This window comes from Salvia hispanica, chromosome 3 (assembly GCF_023119035.1).
Source record: "Salvia hispanica cultivar TCC Black 2014 chromosome 3, UniMelb_Shisp_WGS_1.0, whole genome shotgun sequence".
NCBI classification, from domain to species: Eukaryota; Viridiplantae; Streptophyta; class Magnoliopsida; order Lamiales; family Lamiaceae; genus Salvia; species Salvia hispanica.
In genome coordinates, this window is record NC_062967.1 from 43,172,885 (window position 1) to 43,192,625 (window position 19,741).

The 19,741-nt window shown below is 34.8% G+C and overlaps 1 protein-coding gene, 1 non-coding gene and 2 pseudogenes across 3 annotated transcripts; 2 read left to right on the top strand and 2 right to left on the bottom strand.

The window, feature by feature from the left end:
* The first annotated feature begins 96 nt into the window (after window positions 1-96).
* LOC125210245 lies at window positions 97-2,725 on the top strand (annotated as a pseudogene).
* A 1,197-nt stretch (window positions 2,726-3,922) lies between these two features.
* Window positions 3,923-4,764, bottom strand: LOC125211046 (annotated as a pseudogene).
* Window positions 4,765-11,690: 6,926 nt separating this feature from the next.
* LOC125211337 (cation/H(+) antiporter 18-like) lies at window positions 11,691-15,705 on the top strand. Of its 2 annotated transcripts, XM_048111071.1 has the most exons (3): window positions 11,691-11,803; window positions 12,540-12,774; window positions 13,355-15,705. In XM_048111071.1, exons 2-3 carry the CDS (start codon window positions 12,580-12,582, stop codon window positions 15,551-15,553), a joined length of 2,394 nt encoding a protein of 797 aa, XP_047967028.1. In that variant the 5' UTR covers window positions 11,691-11,803; window positions 12,540-12,579; the 3' UTR covers window positions 15,554-15,705. The 2 variants fall into 2 exon arrangements, with proteins under 2 accessions (XP_047967028.1, XP_047967027.1); XM_048111070.1 differs by lacking the exon at window positions 11,691-11,803 and having other exon boundaries at window positions 12,465-12,774.
* Window positions 15,706-17,881: 2,176 nt separating this feature from the next.
* Window positions 17,882-17,954, bottom strand: TRNAV-UAC. Its single transcript has one exon. It is a non-coding gene; the product is annotated as a tRNA-Val (tRNA).
* Between the last annotated feature and the right edge of the window lie 1,787 nt (window positions 17,955-19,741).

Genomic DNA, 19,741 nt, shown 5'->3' on the forward strand with positions numbered 1-19,741 from the left:
GACCAAATGCAAAGACTTGATTGATAACGTAGAACAATTATATCTATATAACTCCATATTGTGTTGTGTTGTTATTCATTGCGATCAAGTATAATGATGGTGTTTGAGAGAGTAAAAAATATGCACACGTTAATCGTGTTGAGCATGTTCATGTTAGCGTCCTCGCTAGCAACAAAGAATTCCCCCTTAGCTAAGCCCAACTGCATCGATACTTGTGGCGACATACGCATCCCCTTCCCTTTCGGCACCACACAAGAATGCTACCTCGCTAGAGAATTCTGGGTGACTTGCAACCCCACAACTTCAAAGCTCTTCTGGATGGAAGCTGATATCGAAATCACAGATCTATCCCTCGACGGCCACCTCAAATTGCTGCAGTTCACAGCCAAAAATTACATTAAAAATGGCCAAAGTTATATCAGCAACAAACCATCTCTAAAGCTCACTAAATATTTCACGGTGAGCAACACTGCGAATAAGTTCACTATCGTGGGATGCGATGCCTATGGCTACGTGTCAGGGAATAGGCTGAACCGTGGTTTCACGACTGGCTGAACCGCCATGTGCAGCTCCCTGGATGATGTAACGGAAGGGGAGTGTGCGGGCGCGGGGTGTTGCCAGACTATCATTCCTGACGATGTGTGGAATCTTGAAGTTGAGGTCTGGAGCTATTTCAATTATAGTAGTATTTCCAACTTCAGCAGCTATTCCAATTATAGTAGTATTTCCTACTTCAGCAACTGTAGCTATGCCTTTTTCGCTGAGGACACTGCCTTCAAGTTTTCAAAGGATAATCTCACCAACCTGTTCAACGTTACCGAACTTCCTATGGTGGTTGATTGGTCCATCGGGAATGAGACGTGCGAAAGGGCCACCGCCCATGCCTGCCTCAGTGCAAACTCTGATTGCTACAACCCCGAAAATGGCCATGGCTACAACTGTCGTTGCAGCGACGGATTCAAAGGAAATCCTTATCTAACTGATGGATGTATAGGTATATTTGCCTACCATTCTTTATTTCTCTTTGTATTTCCTGAATACTGTGTTAAGAAATGTTCGTTTGCAGATATTGACGAATGCGCAGATAAGACACATAAATGCACCAAGAGTGAGTATTGCTATAATACTCAAGGGAGTTACACATGTTCTTGTCCCAAGAAATACGATGGTGATGGAAGAGGTGAATATGGCTGCTCAAAGAAACAGAATCTCAAGATTGCCTCTATCTCCATTGGTAATATTTAATTACTCCCTCCTCCTACTAGTTATTCACTTTTGCCATTTTCATTAATTGTCCACTTTTGTCATTCCACTAACTTATTCCACTCACATTTATTATAAAACTAGTATATAAATATGGGACTCATATTCTACTGACTATTTCAACCCACTTTCCTTTACCTTTCTTAAAACTCGTGCCGGAACCAAAGTGGACAATTATTGGGGGCAAAGGGAATATTCTTTTCTTGGATATGATTCTTGCTTCTTCGAACATATACTCACATTTTAGCTTGTTGTAAACAAACAAACAGTAGTTGCTGGTGGGATTATTGCTCTGCTACTTGCTGTCATCCTCCTCTTATTGGAACTCAAGAGAAGATCACAGAAAAAGACCAAGTCAAAATTCTTCCTCCAAAACGGCGGGCATATGTTGCAGGAGAAGCTCGCTAGAAGAGAAGCCTCACCGGAGATGATCACCATCTTCAGCTCATCCAAGCTACAAATGGCCACCAACAACTTCCACAGCAGTATGATCATTGGTCGAGGCGGCTTTGGTACAGTGTACAAAGGCATGTTAGCGGACAGAAGAACAGTTGCGATCAAGAGGTCTATAAGAGTTTATCCCACACAAATCGAGCAGTTCATCAACGAGGTGATTGTTCTGTCTCAAATCAACCATAGGAATGTAGTTACACTGCTTGGTTGTTGCCTTGAAACCGACACACCCCTCCTAGTCTACGAGTTCATAAGCAATGGCACCCTCTCTTCGCACTTGCACAATGAGGCTAAGGCGCGTGTTCTGGACTGGAACATGCGTTTGAAGATTGCTGCGGAAACTGCAGGGGTGCTCTCATATTTGCACTCTTCCGCTTCTACTCCAATCATACATAGAGATGTCAAGTCGGACATCCTTCTAGACCATACTTTCACAGCAAAGGTGTCGGATTTTGGATCTTCAAAGTTGGTTCCTGTTGATCTTGCACAACTATCCACTATCGTACAAGGGACTTTTGGATACCTTGATCCTGAATATATGCAAACGAACCAATTGACAGAGAAGAGCGATGTTTATAGCTTTGGTGTGGTTCTCTTGGAGCTAATAACGGGGCGGAGAGCATTGAGCTTAGATAGACCGGTTGAGGAAAAGAGTCTAGCTAACTATTTCCTTTTTGTTCTGAAACAGGATAAGTTGTTTGGAATTGTTGATGATAATATTGTGTGTGTGGGAAATACAGAGCAAATATCTGCAGTTGCTAAGCTAGCAAAAGAGTGCTTGAACGTGAAAGGCGAAAATAGGCCTAGTATGAAGGAGGTAGCAATGGAACTCGAAGGACTAATGCTCGGAGGGAAGCACTCATGGGAACGTGATGTTGTAGACACCGAAGAAGAGGCAGTGTCTTTGCTTCCAATTGACTACAATGGAATGAGTGGTGTGAGCTCAAGTTCGGGATATGATAGCGTCTGCAGGGATCATATTGTGTTGCCAATCAATGGTGGAAGATGAGAAATTACTTTGAGTATAGGCATTTATCTATGAATGTATGCATGTTGGGTATTGTTATTAATTAGTTTTTCTTTCAATATGGTGCAATTTGGTAGTATTTGATTCATATATTGTGCTTTTTGTATATTAAGCCTAGTGTATGTTGATATTGAATAATTTTAGTTTTAAAAGTGCTTAGTTCTTAAGTATGCACATACATAAACAATAACGGGATTCAAATCCAGAAAACAAATAAAAGATCAGCATATAAAGAAAGTATGATTATGTCCTTTCCAACAGAACCAATATGGGGGTCATATATATCCTATAAGAATTTGGAGAAATTTATTGATAATCTTACAAAGTGAAGGATGAGATGATAGATATTGATTATGGACAGTGTTTTTATATTTACATTTTTACAATATGGAGGGAGAGGTCACCTTTCATTTTCACAAAATCGATAATGTGTGATACTACTATAATTGTTTACATAGATAAATTTAGAGCTAGCAAATAAAAAGTGCATAAATTAATCTATAAAGCGCTGGATCAAGTAGTTATGAACGTTCCAATTACTCAATATCCAAATTAAAGATTGATAGCTCATTTATCCTTCCATCAAGCTTACACGTTTCAGCATCGTCTTTGACTTTCGACTGCTTAAATGTTCATTTTTCTCCAAGTACCAATCGCATGCATCTAAGATGAATTTTCTATATTTATTTATCAGTTAAATTAAGATGACAAAGCAAAATAGAATTTGTGTGGCAGAGAGTTTTCTATACTAAGTACACCGTTCATCCGTCCCACGTCCCACGTCCCATTACAAGTTTCTATACTAAGTACACCGTTCATCCGTCCCACGTCCCATTACAAGTTTCTATACTAAGTACACCGTTCATCCGTCCCACGTCCCATTACAAGTGACATATTTCTGTTTTAGTGTTACATGTCCATAACATTTTTATAAGAGTAATTTTAATGTGTACTTGACATTTTACAGCATCTCATGGAACAATATATAATTAAGTAGCACACAATACTGTGACAACAACCATCATAGAAAATTAAAACAACAATAATCAAACAAGAAAATAAGTACACAGAGAAAATCCTTATTAATGGTTACAAAATTGACACTAGAAACCATAATTAGTTATCCTTGTAGGCCATATAAAGCTCGACTTATTAGGAGAAAAACATCTCAATAATCTACTAGCATTCATTCAAATTGATTTCAACTCGAAGCCTAAAGTAAACATCTCCTTCAATTGAATCCGTTGATAAAGTAGCGACGCCTCGAGCCATGAAAAAATTGCCGGTGCCTCCAATGACCGAAATGTCCCTAGTCTTGTTCATCAACGGGTCCGCCCCCGCGAAGTTCAACGTGCCCACGTAGTCAGTGGAGTTGAAGAGGAACGAGAAGCTGAGCCACGCGCCGTATGTGCTCTTTTGGTCGTACAAATACATGCCCTGGGCGCAGCACTGGGGGAGAGTGCAAGTTGTTGTCTAGGGTTATGGGGTCGTCGAACGCCACCAAATCGCCAAAGTTGTAGGGCGTCGCCACAGTGGTCTTGTTACCTCACTGTGGGGACCCGATGATCTGGACACTACAAAAAAGTCGCCAATTAGTGACGGAAAAATCTATCACTAATCAGTGAAATTTCTTCGCTAAACAGAGTAGTGACAGATCAATTTTGGGCAGATCCATCATTAATAAACTCGTCATCTCACTAAATTTACTATGATGGAAACTGTAGGCGACTACTTGGCATTAGTGACGGAGTAATCTGTCATTAATTAGTGACTGACACTTTTCAATCACTAATTTTGTCACAGGTTGTTGAGCTATTGGATTCCGTCACTAATTCCGTCAGTATCTTGCATTTTTTTGTGGTGGGAGGTGGCATTCTCGTAATTGTGCCCATTGTAGAGGGTGTCGTGGAAATAAAAGACGAGTTGTTGGCACAGGGGCCAGGGTGGGGTTTCCGGCTACCGCGAGCGGCGGTGACGAGGAGGCAAAAGAAAATGGTCATTAATTTTGATGTAGTGGCCATTATGGGCAAGGGCTCCTTAGAGATATGTTAACAAAATTAAAGACTATAGTCCTACTTGATGTTAGTAGTAGTAGAAGAGTATTAGTGTGAAGTAGATTATTAAGTGTGATAATGGGCGTTGGGAAAGGGAGTTGGGGGATGCAGGTGAACTTGTTTAAATTTTAATGATTAGATGAAGCCAATTTCGATAGAATCGGTCGTCGCTTCGCAATTCGAGAAAATAGTGTTAATTTTGTATTATAAATTTTTTTTTCTTAATAATATAGTCCAAACTCATTAATAGATCCAATATTCGATTATTGTTATTTCATTCTTAAAGTCCCACCATTGATTTATTTTTTTCATAGTTTTATCATAAAAATAATTTTTTTTACAATAGCGTAATAAATTATTATTTATTTCCATTTAAAAATGACATTTGATATTCTGATTTAGAATTTATCTAACCAAATAAAAAATATTAATCTAACAACAGTAACATCAAATTTAAGAGTTAATTATAGCTTTCTATGTTTAGCGATCCTAGTTTGGTTCTCGAATTCTTTACAATATTTGTGATTAGATGAAATTTTATTCAATAAACTAAAAATTCATAACCTTTTTTCTCTTTCTATTTCAGTATTTTTCTGAAAAAGTTTGTTAATATGTAGTACTCAATGTCACAAAAATGATGCACTTTCAACAAGAGCGCAAGATTCCACGTTTAAAGCAGGGGGAAAGAAGAAAAAACTAAATCGCATATTTTGCCAGGAATAATTCTTCACATATGGACTAGTGTAGGGTCAAAAGGAAAGAAAAACACAAAAACAATTGACTACATCAACTTGTTCAAAAACCCCACACGCATGTTAGTATGTTACGAGTGAATTCGTTCTTCCAATCAAGAATCAAAGTTAGCCATCTTTTAGGAATAAGTTCAAACTATACAAATCTCATAAAACCAAACTAATCTTTGTGTTTGAAAAAAATACTACTCTCTTTGTTCCATAGTAATAGAGGCATTCCATTTTGCACACTCGTTTTGAAAAAATAATTATAAATAGTTAAAATGGAGAAAAAGTAAAGTAAGAGAAAGAATGATGTAGAGAAGAGTCTTATCTATAATATTTTGTCTCTTACTTTACTTTTTCTCCACTTTAACTATTTATAATTATTTTTTCAAAACGAGTGCGCAAAATGAAATGCCTCTATTACTATGGAACGGAGGAAGTACAACATATAATCAGTGATGGACGCAGGATTCCAATATTGAGGGGTCCAAATTATTGTTAACAATTGTTGTAGTATAATTTTTTGTGTCAACGAATACCGAAAACAGTCCCGACCTAAACAATTGAAGAATATTGTTTTTAAAATTATACTACAACATAACTTTAAAATTAAATTTACAAATATTATATGACATATATGTATATTTATAAGGCTAACGAATTACTACTATTTTTAATCTTAAATTATAAATATCATTACTAGTCTGACAAAATAAAATATGAGAATCGAAAAAATAAAATAATATGAAAAATATCATATTTATGGGCATAACTTTATGATCTTATCATAACAATATTAACAAAAATGAAAAAATAAATAAAATTACACAAAATCACTAGTTAAAAAAACCATAGATTACTTTATTAACTTGCTAATGAATTAACTATAAAAATTAGAGAAATGAATTAACTGTCAAAATTAGAGAAATAAATTAAATATTATAAAATTGAATAATCTAACTATGATAAAATCTAGTAGGAGAAATTACAAATTATATACTCCCTATAAATAAATTACTACTACAAAACCAAGGTAATTAAACCTTGCATACACAATGTCTTGTCATGTTTTAAATTAATACCAAAAAATTTTAAGTTGACATGAATCATACAAAAAAGTTTCATTAGTATTTAATTTAATACAATCTATTAAAATTATTTAACGCCGTCCATTATATGTTAACTATATGGATAGGTGGGATAAATATATAAAAAAAAATAGCCACACTTATGTAGTTAGTGATATATTTTAATTTTCAAAATTCCATCATTCATGAGAACAACATCGAAACCCCTTGTGTAAAAATAAACAGTAAAAAGCTGTCATACATAAAATGCATAAGCAGTTAAAGCAACATGGCATATTTACAAATTAAACCAATAAGTCATAGCATTCAAAAATTTGATTAAAAGAAAGAACTAAAAATTTATTCCACTAAGTCATAGAATTCAAAATTTTGATTAAAAGAAGAACTAAAAATTTCCATCCATGAACTTTTAATCAACAAAATACTCCTTCCGTCACATAAAAATATAAAAATATGAACAATTAATATGACACGAAAATTAAGATAAAATTGATAAAGTAAAAGAGAGGATGAGAAGGATAGTTAAGTAGTGTTAGTAGATAATGAGACTCGTATTATTAGTAGTGTTTAATGATGGTATAATAATTAAGTTGTAAATAAGTTAATGTATAATTTTTGAAAAATGGAACATATATTTTATGGAACATATCAAATAAAAATTGTATATATTTTTATATTTTACTCTTGTTTAACCTAGACTAAAAGTAAGTTTACCTATACTACGCTACAAAGTTTAAATATTGAGTTGGAGTACTCAAACTAAACTACGACTTTAAAAATGATGTGGAATAATCAAACTTCCGAATCAAAATATATCAACTGAAAACGCATTCAGAATGTGTATTAGTTTTGTTTTTTTTTCCTCAGAATGTGATTTAGTTTAAAACAATAACTGTGTTTAAAATATTTTAATAGAATGTATTAAATTAAAATACTAATAAGACTTTTTGTATGATTCATGTCAACTTATAAAGCTTTTTGTGTCAATTTGTAACATTAATGAAATATTTTGAATGTAAGGGGTAAATTACCCACACAAAATCAATGAGAAATATACGGTAATCCATGAAGTATTGTAGTTAGGCAAAAATCAACAATATAAACCCAGCATCAGAAATCGCCCTCTATATCTCATGATTTGTCTTATAAATATAAAATATATGGTAAAAAGACAAATGGTTGGGGGTTTCAAGGGACCTCATGCCTCTTAGTACGTCCGCCCCTGCATAAAATGGTATTCCGGATTTTAAATTTATGTGCTTTAATTTATTGTAGATTAGAAATTTAGAACCTTAACTTTGAGGGAAATTTCAGCTTTAACTTTAACTATTATTTACTTTTTCTCTAACTTAAATTTTGAAGAATGTATAGTAGTATTACTTATATACTGCACCCATTTATTAAAAATAGAAACACTTTAATTCGTAGTCTGTTTCTTATAAATTCTTTTAATTCGTGTTTAAGTTGTGTCGGTCATGTCTACGTGTAGTAATAATTTTGATTGAGTGGTTTAGAATCTTATGATAGTGAAATTAGTTGATGTAGGGCGAATGTGAAAAAGTACGTTGACTATAATATTGTTCAATATTTAAGTGGAAATTCTAATTTTAAGAAAATGAAACAGACTCCAAATTATATTTTGTCAAAAATATTATCGAAATTCAAATTATTTTCAGATAATCAAAAAATATTTTTTCGTATTTTAAAATTAGGGTGAAAGATAATATCTCCTCAACGTACAATAAAATACAGGATAAAGTAATGTGAACTTATAAACTCACAATTAATACATTTAATTAAATTAATAATATACACAATTTAAACCTGGCTTCAAAACCCATAACGTCCAACATTATTAATTTCATTTTTTATTCATTTTCTTCTGAGTTTCTTGTGTTTGTTAACGTATAAACTTAATGAACATAATTTGGATAAATTTTTACCCTTTCATTTCCATTAAATATTCTATATTTCTTATTAAAACGGACCCCAATAAATGTCCCTTTCATTTTTACTATTTTTAATAAGGACTGGATTCAATATTCCACTAACTCATTCTGTTCACCCACTTTCTTTCATAAAGTCGTGACAAATTCTTAAAATCCGCACGATCAAGGGTCATGGCCTCATGGCGACCGGAGGAAGTATTATTTAAATAATTTTATATTTTAATTAAATAATTGCAAACTTTATGAAATAACAAAGAATATGAAAATTAAGAAATGAAAATTTTAAAGAAAGATTCAAGGATCGACCTCAGTTGTGGGAAGCAAAATTTTAATGGAAAACAAAGTTCGTTCAGGTTTCGGTTCGGTTTTTCGCCCAAATCGAACCGAACCCGAAAAATTGAATTTAGGCTAAAATTGAAACCGAACCGAACCGAACCGAAAAATTGAAAAAACAAAAACCTAACTTAAAAAACCGAACCAAACCGAAAAACCGAAATTTTAAAAAAAAAACCAAAAAACTGAAAAAAAAAATACTATATATATATATATATATATAAAATTTATTTTGTTTTATGTATACTAATAGAATATAAATATATATAATATAAAATTAATAGAATATATATAATACATATTAATTGAAAATATAATAAAAGAATATATATTATGTATATGATATAATATACTAAATTAATAGAATAAATATATATAATATTATATTTAAAATATAATTCAGTTTTTCGTTTTTCAGTTTTTTTTCCGCCCGAACCGAACCGAACTGAAAAATCGAAAAAATCAAACTGAATTTCAAAATTTCGGTTTGGTTTGGTTCGGTTCGGATATTCGATTTTCGGGTTTTTTTTCTCACCCCTATTCTTACCCATATTATGGGTGCTGTCGGAATAGTGACAATATGGAGTTTATTTTTATTGCTATAGGTCATGCCACAAATAAAATTCTAATGAAAATACATTTGATAACCGCGTAGATTACCTGAGGTAAAATTTATTCTCTCGTCGTTCTTCTCTTCTCAATTCTACTACTTCCTCCATTCAAAAAAAATTCTCTCGAACGTGGAGGACGACACGAATTTTAACTAAAAATTGGTAAAATAAGATAAAAGTATTAAAAATAGGTAAAGTTAGAGAGATATGCAGAAAAAGTAATTAAGTAAAGTATGAGAGATCGAGGTGAAAAAGTGAATAAAGTATGAGAGAGAAATTATTTATTTTTAAAAATGAAATTATTTTTAAAAATGAGATTATTTTTTGTGGACGGGGGAGTATAATTTTGTGAGATATAGAGTTTATTTCCCTTTGTCGGTATAAAACAAAATAGTATGTGGTAGGAGGACAATATTTTGATTTTTGATCCACCCTTCATTTATCTTTCCTTTTACGGAGTATATATTATTTCCCTGCATATCGATCTTTGAGAACTTAATTACTTCTAATCATAATTCATAAGAGCGTAATTTCTTTATTTAGTTTTAACAATTTATATCCGAATCTAAATCAAAGTTGCAATAGTGTTAATATGGTCAGAGATGATACACGATAAAGAGAGGATTCTCCTCCATATATGTCACTATATAACTTAACTACTCCCTCCATCTTAAGATATTAGACCACTTTCTTTTGGGCACAGGAATTTAGAAAATATTGTTTAATGGTGTAAGTGAAGTTGATAATAAAATAAATTTTTACTATAAATAAAAATGACTCAAGTGTGTTGGGACAACCCAAAATGGTATATGGGTGTAATATCTTAGGACGGAGGGAGTTATTGGCTTGTAAAGTTGTAAATTATATGAGTAGAAAATTCTAATAGCTTATTATTCGTTCAATTGTCAAATATAAAGATCTGATAACATATCAACACATGTTGATGGAAGGTAGGTTTTGAAGACAACCATTCAGAGACACAATAAGACTTTTCTTGCAATAATATGCACAGCTTGAACGTTTACTTTGAATTTCCAAAAATATTCGTTTGGAGTGAGAAGTCACGAATGTATAAATAGAAAATACATTAGATAAATATTCTAATACTATTTGTGAAAATACATTAGATAAATATTCTAATTCAAATGTCTCTTAATCTTTGTTTTAATTATATTATTCTTTTTTATTTCATTTGTATTTCTATTTCCATTTTTTTTTAATTTTTGCAATTTTTTTTAATTGTTGAGTATTAATTTAAAATATACATATTTTTTTGTTTAATTAAATTCAAATTTTAATGAACTTGATATTTTATTCAAATTTTAAATTTAATTTAATTAGATTTATAGTAAATAAATTGTATAGAAAGAAAAATAAATCAAAACTAAATGTGATGCCATAAATATAGATAAATAGTTTATGCAAAGATCATGGGTTATAGATATTGTTTCTTAAAAAAAATGCAATTAAAAAGTAATGTGATGCCATAAATATGATGAGAATGAATCGTTATTATGACCGAATATGTCTTATCCAACAAAGAACAATGATGAGATAAAATAGCTTGATACTACAAATATAGATAAGGGGACGTGATCAAATGAAAATTTTAAATATAATACAAACTCAAAACTATGATCTGAATTATTGAAAAATGTCAATAGATCACAAAAAAACATCAATATGAAAATGTTAACAGAATTTCAACGATAGTCAATGATTGATGTTGTGTTGATATTGTGTTGATATTGTGTAGACATTAAAATCTTGAAATATTACACTGTGTTGATATTGTATTGAAACTGTATTGAAATTGTGTTGAGCAGTTTTAAGTTTGTACAATATATAAGTTTGCATTTTATCCCTACCGATAATTATTCTGACCGAATGGACTTATCTAACAGAGAACAAAGAGAAATTTAATATATGGGCCCATGGTCCTATTGATAAAACTGGTTAAATGGTCTCTAGTTCACCTTTATCTATAAATTAGAAAAACAAGTTCCTTTTAGAATTGTTTGATAATCTTTAATTTTCTATTTATTTATCAGTATAGGAAAAGAACTCAATTCCTTTTAGATTTGTGAGTGACTGACGTATCAAGACTAATAAATACTTGACTGTTCAGTTTGTTGCAAGTATGGAACTCTCCCAAAATTCTCCATCTCTATCACCATATCCTTTTCTTAAAGCTTAATCTCTCTCTTCGACGATAGCCTGTTTGAAGATATCTCAAGGTGACACACAATCTTCTTCCAAAAACACTCGGGCGATCCAACAAAATTAAGGTTAGTTTTATGTATTTACAGATAAGTTAACCTTCTCTTCAACTAAGTCTGAACATATACACATTGCAAAAAAAATTGAATGCGAGTATGTGTAAAAATAATAACGTTTCGTGACATTAATGGTCAATAAATCGTTTTCTTTCGCAGGCACACTTTTTTAGAAAAATAGATAATGGTTTCGATCTGCAAGTAAACACCAAATTAGCAGATTTTAGATTTGCTAATATTTAAAATAATTCAGATTTAATTTATCTATTGGAATCCGGATCACTATCAGATTGATTCATATTAAATTTCGTATCTATGTTTTGTCGTAATTATATTCAATAGGTTCAAATATTTACATAGGATTTATTTTCTGATCATGAAGATTTACGATATAGTCAAAGAGATCCGAAATAATTAATCTACATTAATTCATTGACTTTAAAGACTAAATCCATTTTTTCTTCCATATTGAATAATTTTACTTATTTGCAACTCATTTAGCAGCAACTTGACGAAATATCCTTGCAATACACCTCTATTTGGACGTGTGTCATAAATTCATGTGTTGAAAAGAAAACTCTCTGAAACTTCTCATTTCAAACTGTGTGAACTGAAGTCAACTAAAAACAAGTTGAATTTTGGCATTTTGCAACTCTCAATTAGTTGCAGCCAATGTTCCTCAATTTTTTCTTTCTGTTTTAAGTATAAGTATATCTGAAGTGTGATGATTTCTTGAATTGTGATGCAGCAAAATTAAAGTGCTAAGAAAAAATTGTTTGTAAAAAAAAATGGCATCGAATGGAACAATAAAGTGTGCAGCGCCAATGAAGGCAACTTCTAATGGAGTCTTCCAAGGAGACGATCCTCTCGATTACGCGCTCCCTCTTCTTATAGTGCAGATATGCCTCGTCGTTGTGCTCACCCGAGTGCTCGCCTATTTCCTAAGGCCGTTGAGGCAACCGCGCGTCGTTGCTGAGATTATTGTGAGTGTTCTTGCTCTTTTCTTTTGTTGCAATCACAACCACCACCACATGATGATGATATTCCTAGTATATTCCCATTATGTGTGTGTGGGTTATAGCACTTTTTTTTGTTAACTTTTAAGGAAAACCTTCTTTAGTCCCTTTTCTCATATCTTTACTTCACAACCCTTGCTTTTTTATGTAGTGTGTAGTGCTTGGGATTTTTTTATTCCCACCATTGGTTTGGTTCCTTCTAAATAGAAGTAGTTAAAATTGAACTTTTTAGATGCCCCTTTTAGCCAAAACTGAAGTAGCTGAGATTCCAAGAATAATTTTATTCACATGCTCTGTAGTGCCTTTTCTCATGATGTCTATGTGAAACTCAGAGTTGAAGCTAGAATCACGGTGGACTCGAACCTGATACCTTTGGTCTCGGACATTAACCATATTATCACTAGAACAATTATGGATTGGAGCCTGATTTTTATGTGTTGAAGCATTTGTTACGTACTCTAATTGAAACTTGGAAAATATCAATTGCAAAAAAAACCAATTAAGTAACACTGGTATAACTAATTGAAATTAAATATGATTTTGGCAGGGAGGAATAATCTTAGGTCCATCAGTTTTAGGCCGGAATGAGAAGTATCTCCACACCATTTTCCCAGAAAGGAGCCTCACAGTGTTGGACACCGTCGCCAATCTCGGCCTCCTCTTCTTCCTCTTCCTCGTTGGCCTCGAAATTGACCCAGCATCTCTCCGTAGGACCGGGAAAGCAGCCCTCAGCATCGCCCTAGCCGGAATCACTCTCCCATTCGCTCTTGGCATCGGCACATCATTCGTGTTCAGAGCCACCATCTCCACGGGCGTAAGCCAGGCCCCGTTTCTCATATTCATGGGTGTCGCCCTCTCCATCACCGCCTTCCCGGTCTTGGCGCGCATATTGGCCGAGCTGAAGCTGCTAACCACCGATGTAGGCCGGATGGCCATGTCCGCTGCTGCTGTCAACGACGTTGCTGCTTGGGTTTTACTCGCTCTGGCCATCGCCTTGTCAGGCACGGGCCATTCCCCCCTAGTGGCCGTGTGGGTGTTCCTGTGCGGGTCTGGGTTTATAATCCTGTGCATATTCGTTGCGCCCCCGGTTTTTAAATGGATGTCACAACGCTGCCCCGAGGGGCAGCAAGTGGACGAGGTATACATTTGTGCTACATTAGTTGCTGTTTTGGCGGCCGGATTTGTGACCGATGCTATTGGGATCCACGCGCTTTTTGGGGCGTTCGTCCTCGGTGTTCTCGTCCCTAAGCATGGAGCCTTCACCGGTGCACTGGTCGAAAAGGTCGAGGATCTCGTCTCGGGTCTGTTTCTTCCCCTGTATTTCGTGTCGAGTGGTTTGAAGACGAATGTGGCAACCATTCAAGGGGCTAATTCATGGGGGCTCCTCATCTTAGTCATATTCACAGCTTGCTTGGGAAAAGTCATTGGCACTGTTGTGGTCTCTCTCTTATGTAAGATCCCTTTCAAGCAGGCTGTAACTCTTGGATTTTTGATGAACACCAAAGGTTTAGTGGAGCTAATTGTCTTAAACATTGGGAAAGACAGGGGAGTTTTGAATGATCAAACATTTGCAATTATGGTGTTAATGGCATTGTTCACAACTTTCGTCACGACGCCAATTGTCGTGACGATATACAAGCCGGCTCGGATGGCGACATCCGAGTACAAGCGGCGGGTGATACAGAAAAAGGAGACGGAGCAGAACTCTCAGCACCGTCTCCTGATCTGTTTCCACAGCACAAGGAACATAGCATCCTTGATCAACCTCATGGAGGTGTCGCGTGGCACGGGGAACAAACACGGCCTCCGTGTCTACGCGATGCACATGATGGAGCTTTCGGAGAGATCCTCCGCCATAGTGATGGTGCACAAGGGGAGGAGCAACGGGATGCCGTTTTGGAACCGGAACCGTAAATCCGACCCGAACCAAGTCGAAATCGCCTTTGAGGCGTTTGAGCAGCTGAGCCACGTCTCGGTCCATCCTGCGACCGCCATGTCGGCCATGTCGAGCATGCACGTCGACATATGCAACGGGGCCGCCAGGAAGAAGGCGGCGATGATCGTGCTCCCGTTCCACAAGCACCAGAGGCTGGACGGGCGGCTCGAGACGACCCGGTCCGATTTCAGGCAGGTGAACCGGAGGGTTCTCGAGCACGCCCCGTGCTCGGTCGCGATATTCGTTGACCGAGGACTGGGCGGGAAGGCCTACGTGGCCGCGAGCAACGTTGACTACACGGTCGCGACCTTTTTCTTCGGTGGACCCGATGATCGGGAGGCTCTGTCGTACGGGGCCCTCATGGCGGAGCACCCCGGGATAAGGTTCAACGTTGTACGCTTCGTCGTGGACCCCGGCCTGGCCGGAGATGCTATCCGGGTGGACTTGGGTGAGCGGGACGGCTCGGTGGAGGCTAAATCAGAGGATGAGGAGTTATTGAAGGAGAAAGTGAGGAAGAATGGATCGATTAGATTGGAAGAGGTGGTGGTGAGGAATGCGGCGGAGGCGGTGGAGGCAATGCGAGGGCATGATCGGTGCAATCTGTTTGTGGTGGGGAGAATGCCGGAGGGGCAACTGGCGGCGGCTCTTAAGAGCCACAACGACTGCCCTGAGCTTGGACCGGTTGGGAATTTGCTGATTTCGTCGGAATTCTCGACGGTTCCGTCGGTGCTGGTGGTGCAGCAGTATCGGGTGCAGCTGACTGGTGACTCGCTTCATTCGCTTAGGATAGCAGATGAGTCGTCGGATTAATTGATTTGCAATAATTATGCAAAGTTTGTTACCATATAAGATGGTATGTATGTTATTTGTTGACATTAGAATTTCTAGTTGAAGATTAGTAAATATATTTTTCAAATTAGATATCCAAGTGATGGAAAATACAGAAGCTGAAATTTTTAGCATTCGTTTATTCATGATGTATAATGCAGCGGTTGATCACAAAGAAACAGATAGAGCTTGGAAATTGGATTGTTTTTAGGGTACTTGATTCATCGGGTCCATATACCTGTATGAAATAATCTGGCATCTAAAATATTTTTCGGATTGAGTATCGGGTGGAGAATCAAGCCAAATTTTGGGTGATGGGTATTTAATTTTTTTTGGATCGGGTACTCACAAGTACCCTATTTAGAGTTGTCAACAGGGCTGGACTGCCCGGCTCAAGCCCGGCCCACCAGTGAAATGAAGTGGGCCTAGGCTGGGCTCATCAGTTGAGATGGGCACCAATTGGGTCATTTTGTAAACCCAGGCCCTAGACCATCCGAAGCCCAGCCCAGACTCAGGACCGGCCCAGACCCAGCCCGTACTAGGCTCGGATCCATCAGAGGCCCACCTTCTATAATTAGTTTTTTTAATGTGATTAGGTGATTAATCACTAATAATATTATAGTTCTCTATTTATGAATGTCATCTTGTGCACGAGAAATTTAAATTTTCTCTATATCATTCCAATATTTTGGATGTCTCCGAATGAACTCAAACCGTAATAGTTTAATATCAACATAAGTTTCCAACTAAATCATGAATGAAACATTCAATCTTGATTACATCTAAAAAAATTTTTATGATTTTTTTTATCCAAGATATAAAAAAGATGATTCCGAAATTTAAATTTAAGAATATTACGTATTCAAACCTTAATATATGATGATAATTATAGAATTCTTTAAATTTGTTAGTTAGTTCATATACTTATAGCTTTAAAAATACAAAATCAACCTATATGTCATCATCTACTAATAAAACTAACAATTGGTTATTCCTTTAGTTATACACTTACTGTTAAATAGAACAAAGAACATGAAAAAATTGTTGATACAAAGTCAATAAATGAACTTAAACACATTATTAAATTTAGATTTAGTTAATGAGATATAAAAATACAAGTTATATGTTTTATTTTGCATAAAATACATTTAGAATATCTTTAAAATACTTAAACAAAAAATTTAAACAAAGCTCAGCCCAGCCCGGGTCCACATGGCAAGTGAGTCTGGGCCGAGCCGGGCCTAGCAAAATTAGAAAAGGCCCGACCCAGCCCAGCCCGCCTCAGACATGGGTCTGGCCTGGGCTGGGCCGGCCCGGCCCACTTGTCATCTGACACCCCTAAAATCATTCACAATTACCATGAAATAATTTGAATTTTAATTAATCATTCATAAGGTTGTCAAATTAAGTTATACATTACGGCCAATTGTGTGTTTTCAGGTCGTATCTATGAGACTATGACACAAAACAACATAAAAATTATACTCTCTCATCATAACTCTAATGTCTAACCCCTATATTTTATCACTGAGTTTATGAGACCATGACTAATTAAGATATCCTATTCCAATAACTAAACAAACGCTAATAGAGTAATATCTAAATTAGTCATCCCATTAAGTCAATAATAACAATTACTACTAGACAAATCAAAAGTACCGTTGTAGCAGCACGCCTGGCAATTGGCATGGTATGTTGGGTAAATATAACACAAAAATTGGAAGTTGTCTCTGATAGCCTATCATTATATATCCCAATGATCAACTACTCCTTATTTAAAATGAAACACATTTGCAACCATGGACCACATTAATACTATTGGATAATTTATAACTGAAAAAGTTACACGCCATTTTATAATTATATTATATTCACTTCTTGCACAAGTCATACATCATTTTGAGGAAATGGGGGGTCAAAAAATGACACCAGCCTTAATCCAAGAGGTACAAAACATATATTCTACAGATATATATTAATCTCCAAAGTCATTGCTTGCATTAATTATAGTATTATGTTGGATTGCTAGATTCTCCACATTCAAAGGTGGCTATTGTCAACTAATTCATAGTAGATCTTAATTATTTATTGCTTTGCACCTTCTCTGCATTATTCGTTTTTTTTATATTAATCGAAACCGCTAGCTAGTTGTATTGGAAACATGAAATAAAAGGTCAGGAAGTGATTTTTTTATTTCTAACATGATATTATTGTTAAGTTGATATATGGGTATATCAATGACACAGTGTTAAGTTATTAAAAATTATTTTTGGTGTTGATTTTGTTTTGCATTGACAAAAACAAAACAAATGTTGCTACCCAGGATCGAACTGGGGACCTTTAGTGTGTAAGACTAACGTGATAACCACTACACCATAGCAACTAATGTGACAAAGCACTCTTCCATTAAAATTATCACAGTTATTGTATTAGCAATTTATAAATTTTGAGATACTATTTGTATTGGAAATGAAAATAGATCTAAATATTCCGTGAGAAATAAAAATATTTTGGTTCATTTTTAAAATTTCCTATACTTTAGAAACTGAAGTCCCTATCTATTTACGCAAGGAGAAATACGGAACCATCTTAATATTTAATCATTTGTTCGTTCTTAAAATACCGGAATTTTTTTTTATTAAAAATAGTACATCCTCCTTTCCTTGTTAATAGAAATATTTTATTTTTTACGAAGTTTAAGAATAGTGTTAAATGAAAGAGAAAATAAAGTAAGAGAGACGAAGAGATATTTTTTACCAAAAATAAAAATGACACAATAATTCTAAAATTTTCCAAAATAGAAAATACTCTATTAAAATGGAATTGGAAGGGGAGTATCGATCAATATGACAACATATCCATTCAAAAAGTAAATAGTACACAATTAATTAGGGAAAAAACACTTTTCAATAAGCTAATTATTGAAGCTTCATTAATGTTATTTTCAGAGAAAGGGAAAAAGAGCTAATTGCGTACACGTACTGAAGGTCGATAAACACATTGACCAATTAAATTACTAGTACACAGTAGTACTCCGTCTTTCCTCCATTGTTAGTCCACGGGTTTTAAGTATAAAGAAAAGTGAATTGGAATGGTTGGTGGGATTTGATCTCATTTTCATATACTAGCCGATTTGGCACTGGGTTTAATATATATAGTGGAAATTGGGTTGAAAAAATTAATAGAATGTGAGTCCTACAGTATTAATTTTATACTACCTCCGTCCACCAAAATTTGTCTCATTTTTCCATTTCCGTCCGTCCCCAAAAATTTGTCTCATTTCACTTTTACCATTTTTGGTAGTGGAATCATATTCCACTAACTCATTCCTACTCACATTTTATTATAAAACTAATATATAAAAGTAGGACTCACAATCCACTAACTTTTTCAACTCACTTTCTATTACATTTCTTTAAACCCGTGTCGGGTCAAAGTGGGACAAATTTTGGTGGACGGAGGTAGTAATATAATGTGAGTTAAATGAGTCAATTATAAAAAGTAGTAAAAAGTAAGAGTGTCAATTAATAAGTGACGGAAGAAAAAAGAAAATTGGTGTCAATTAATGGGGACGGAGGGAGAATTAATTGTATAATAAATTGTGAGTGGAATATCGAGTTAGTGGAATGTGATGTCTACTTATCATTTATAATAAATAGTGAAATTGGACAATATATGGGGAGGTAAGAAAATGGCAAAAGTGGACAAAAACTAGGGGAATGGAGGGAGTATATTTTATTTATGTTTGTGTCTAACTATTCCTTCCGTCCTTCTTTAACCGAGTCATATTTCTGTTTGAGTTGTCTCACTGTAGCTGAGTGATTTGTTTTTTTGGGCAAAAAAATAACACATTTCTTATCTTTTGTTTTACTTTATCTTACTTTATTCTCTCATTCTTTCTATTTTCCTGCTTTATTCAGTCTTTACTTAAATCACTTAACACAAATATTTTTCTTAATTTTCATGCCGAAACGAAATGTCTCTAGCACAAAGAGACGGAGTATGAGCATGTCCAATTTTGATTCAATCTCTAGTGTGTACTACTTCTGAGGTTGTTACGTTCATTCAAACACGATTTACTGCTTTGTATGTAATCTACGTATTTCATCATTTTTGTTACTCCGATAGAGGTACATTGATATCCTGAAACACTATTTTATCACAAAGAAG

Excerpts from the sequence above, each read along its gene's own strand:
- LOC125211337 (XM_048111071.1), top strand. The coding sequence starts at position 12,580 with ATGGCATCGAATGGAACAATAAAGTGTGCAGCGCCAATGAAGGCAACT. Across the intron at positions 12,775-13,354 it reads GCGTCGTTGCTGAGATTATT|GGAGGAATAATCTTAGGTCC; the intron begins GTGAGTGTTCTT and ends TGATTTTGGCAG.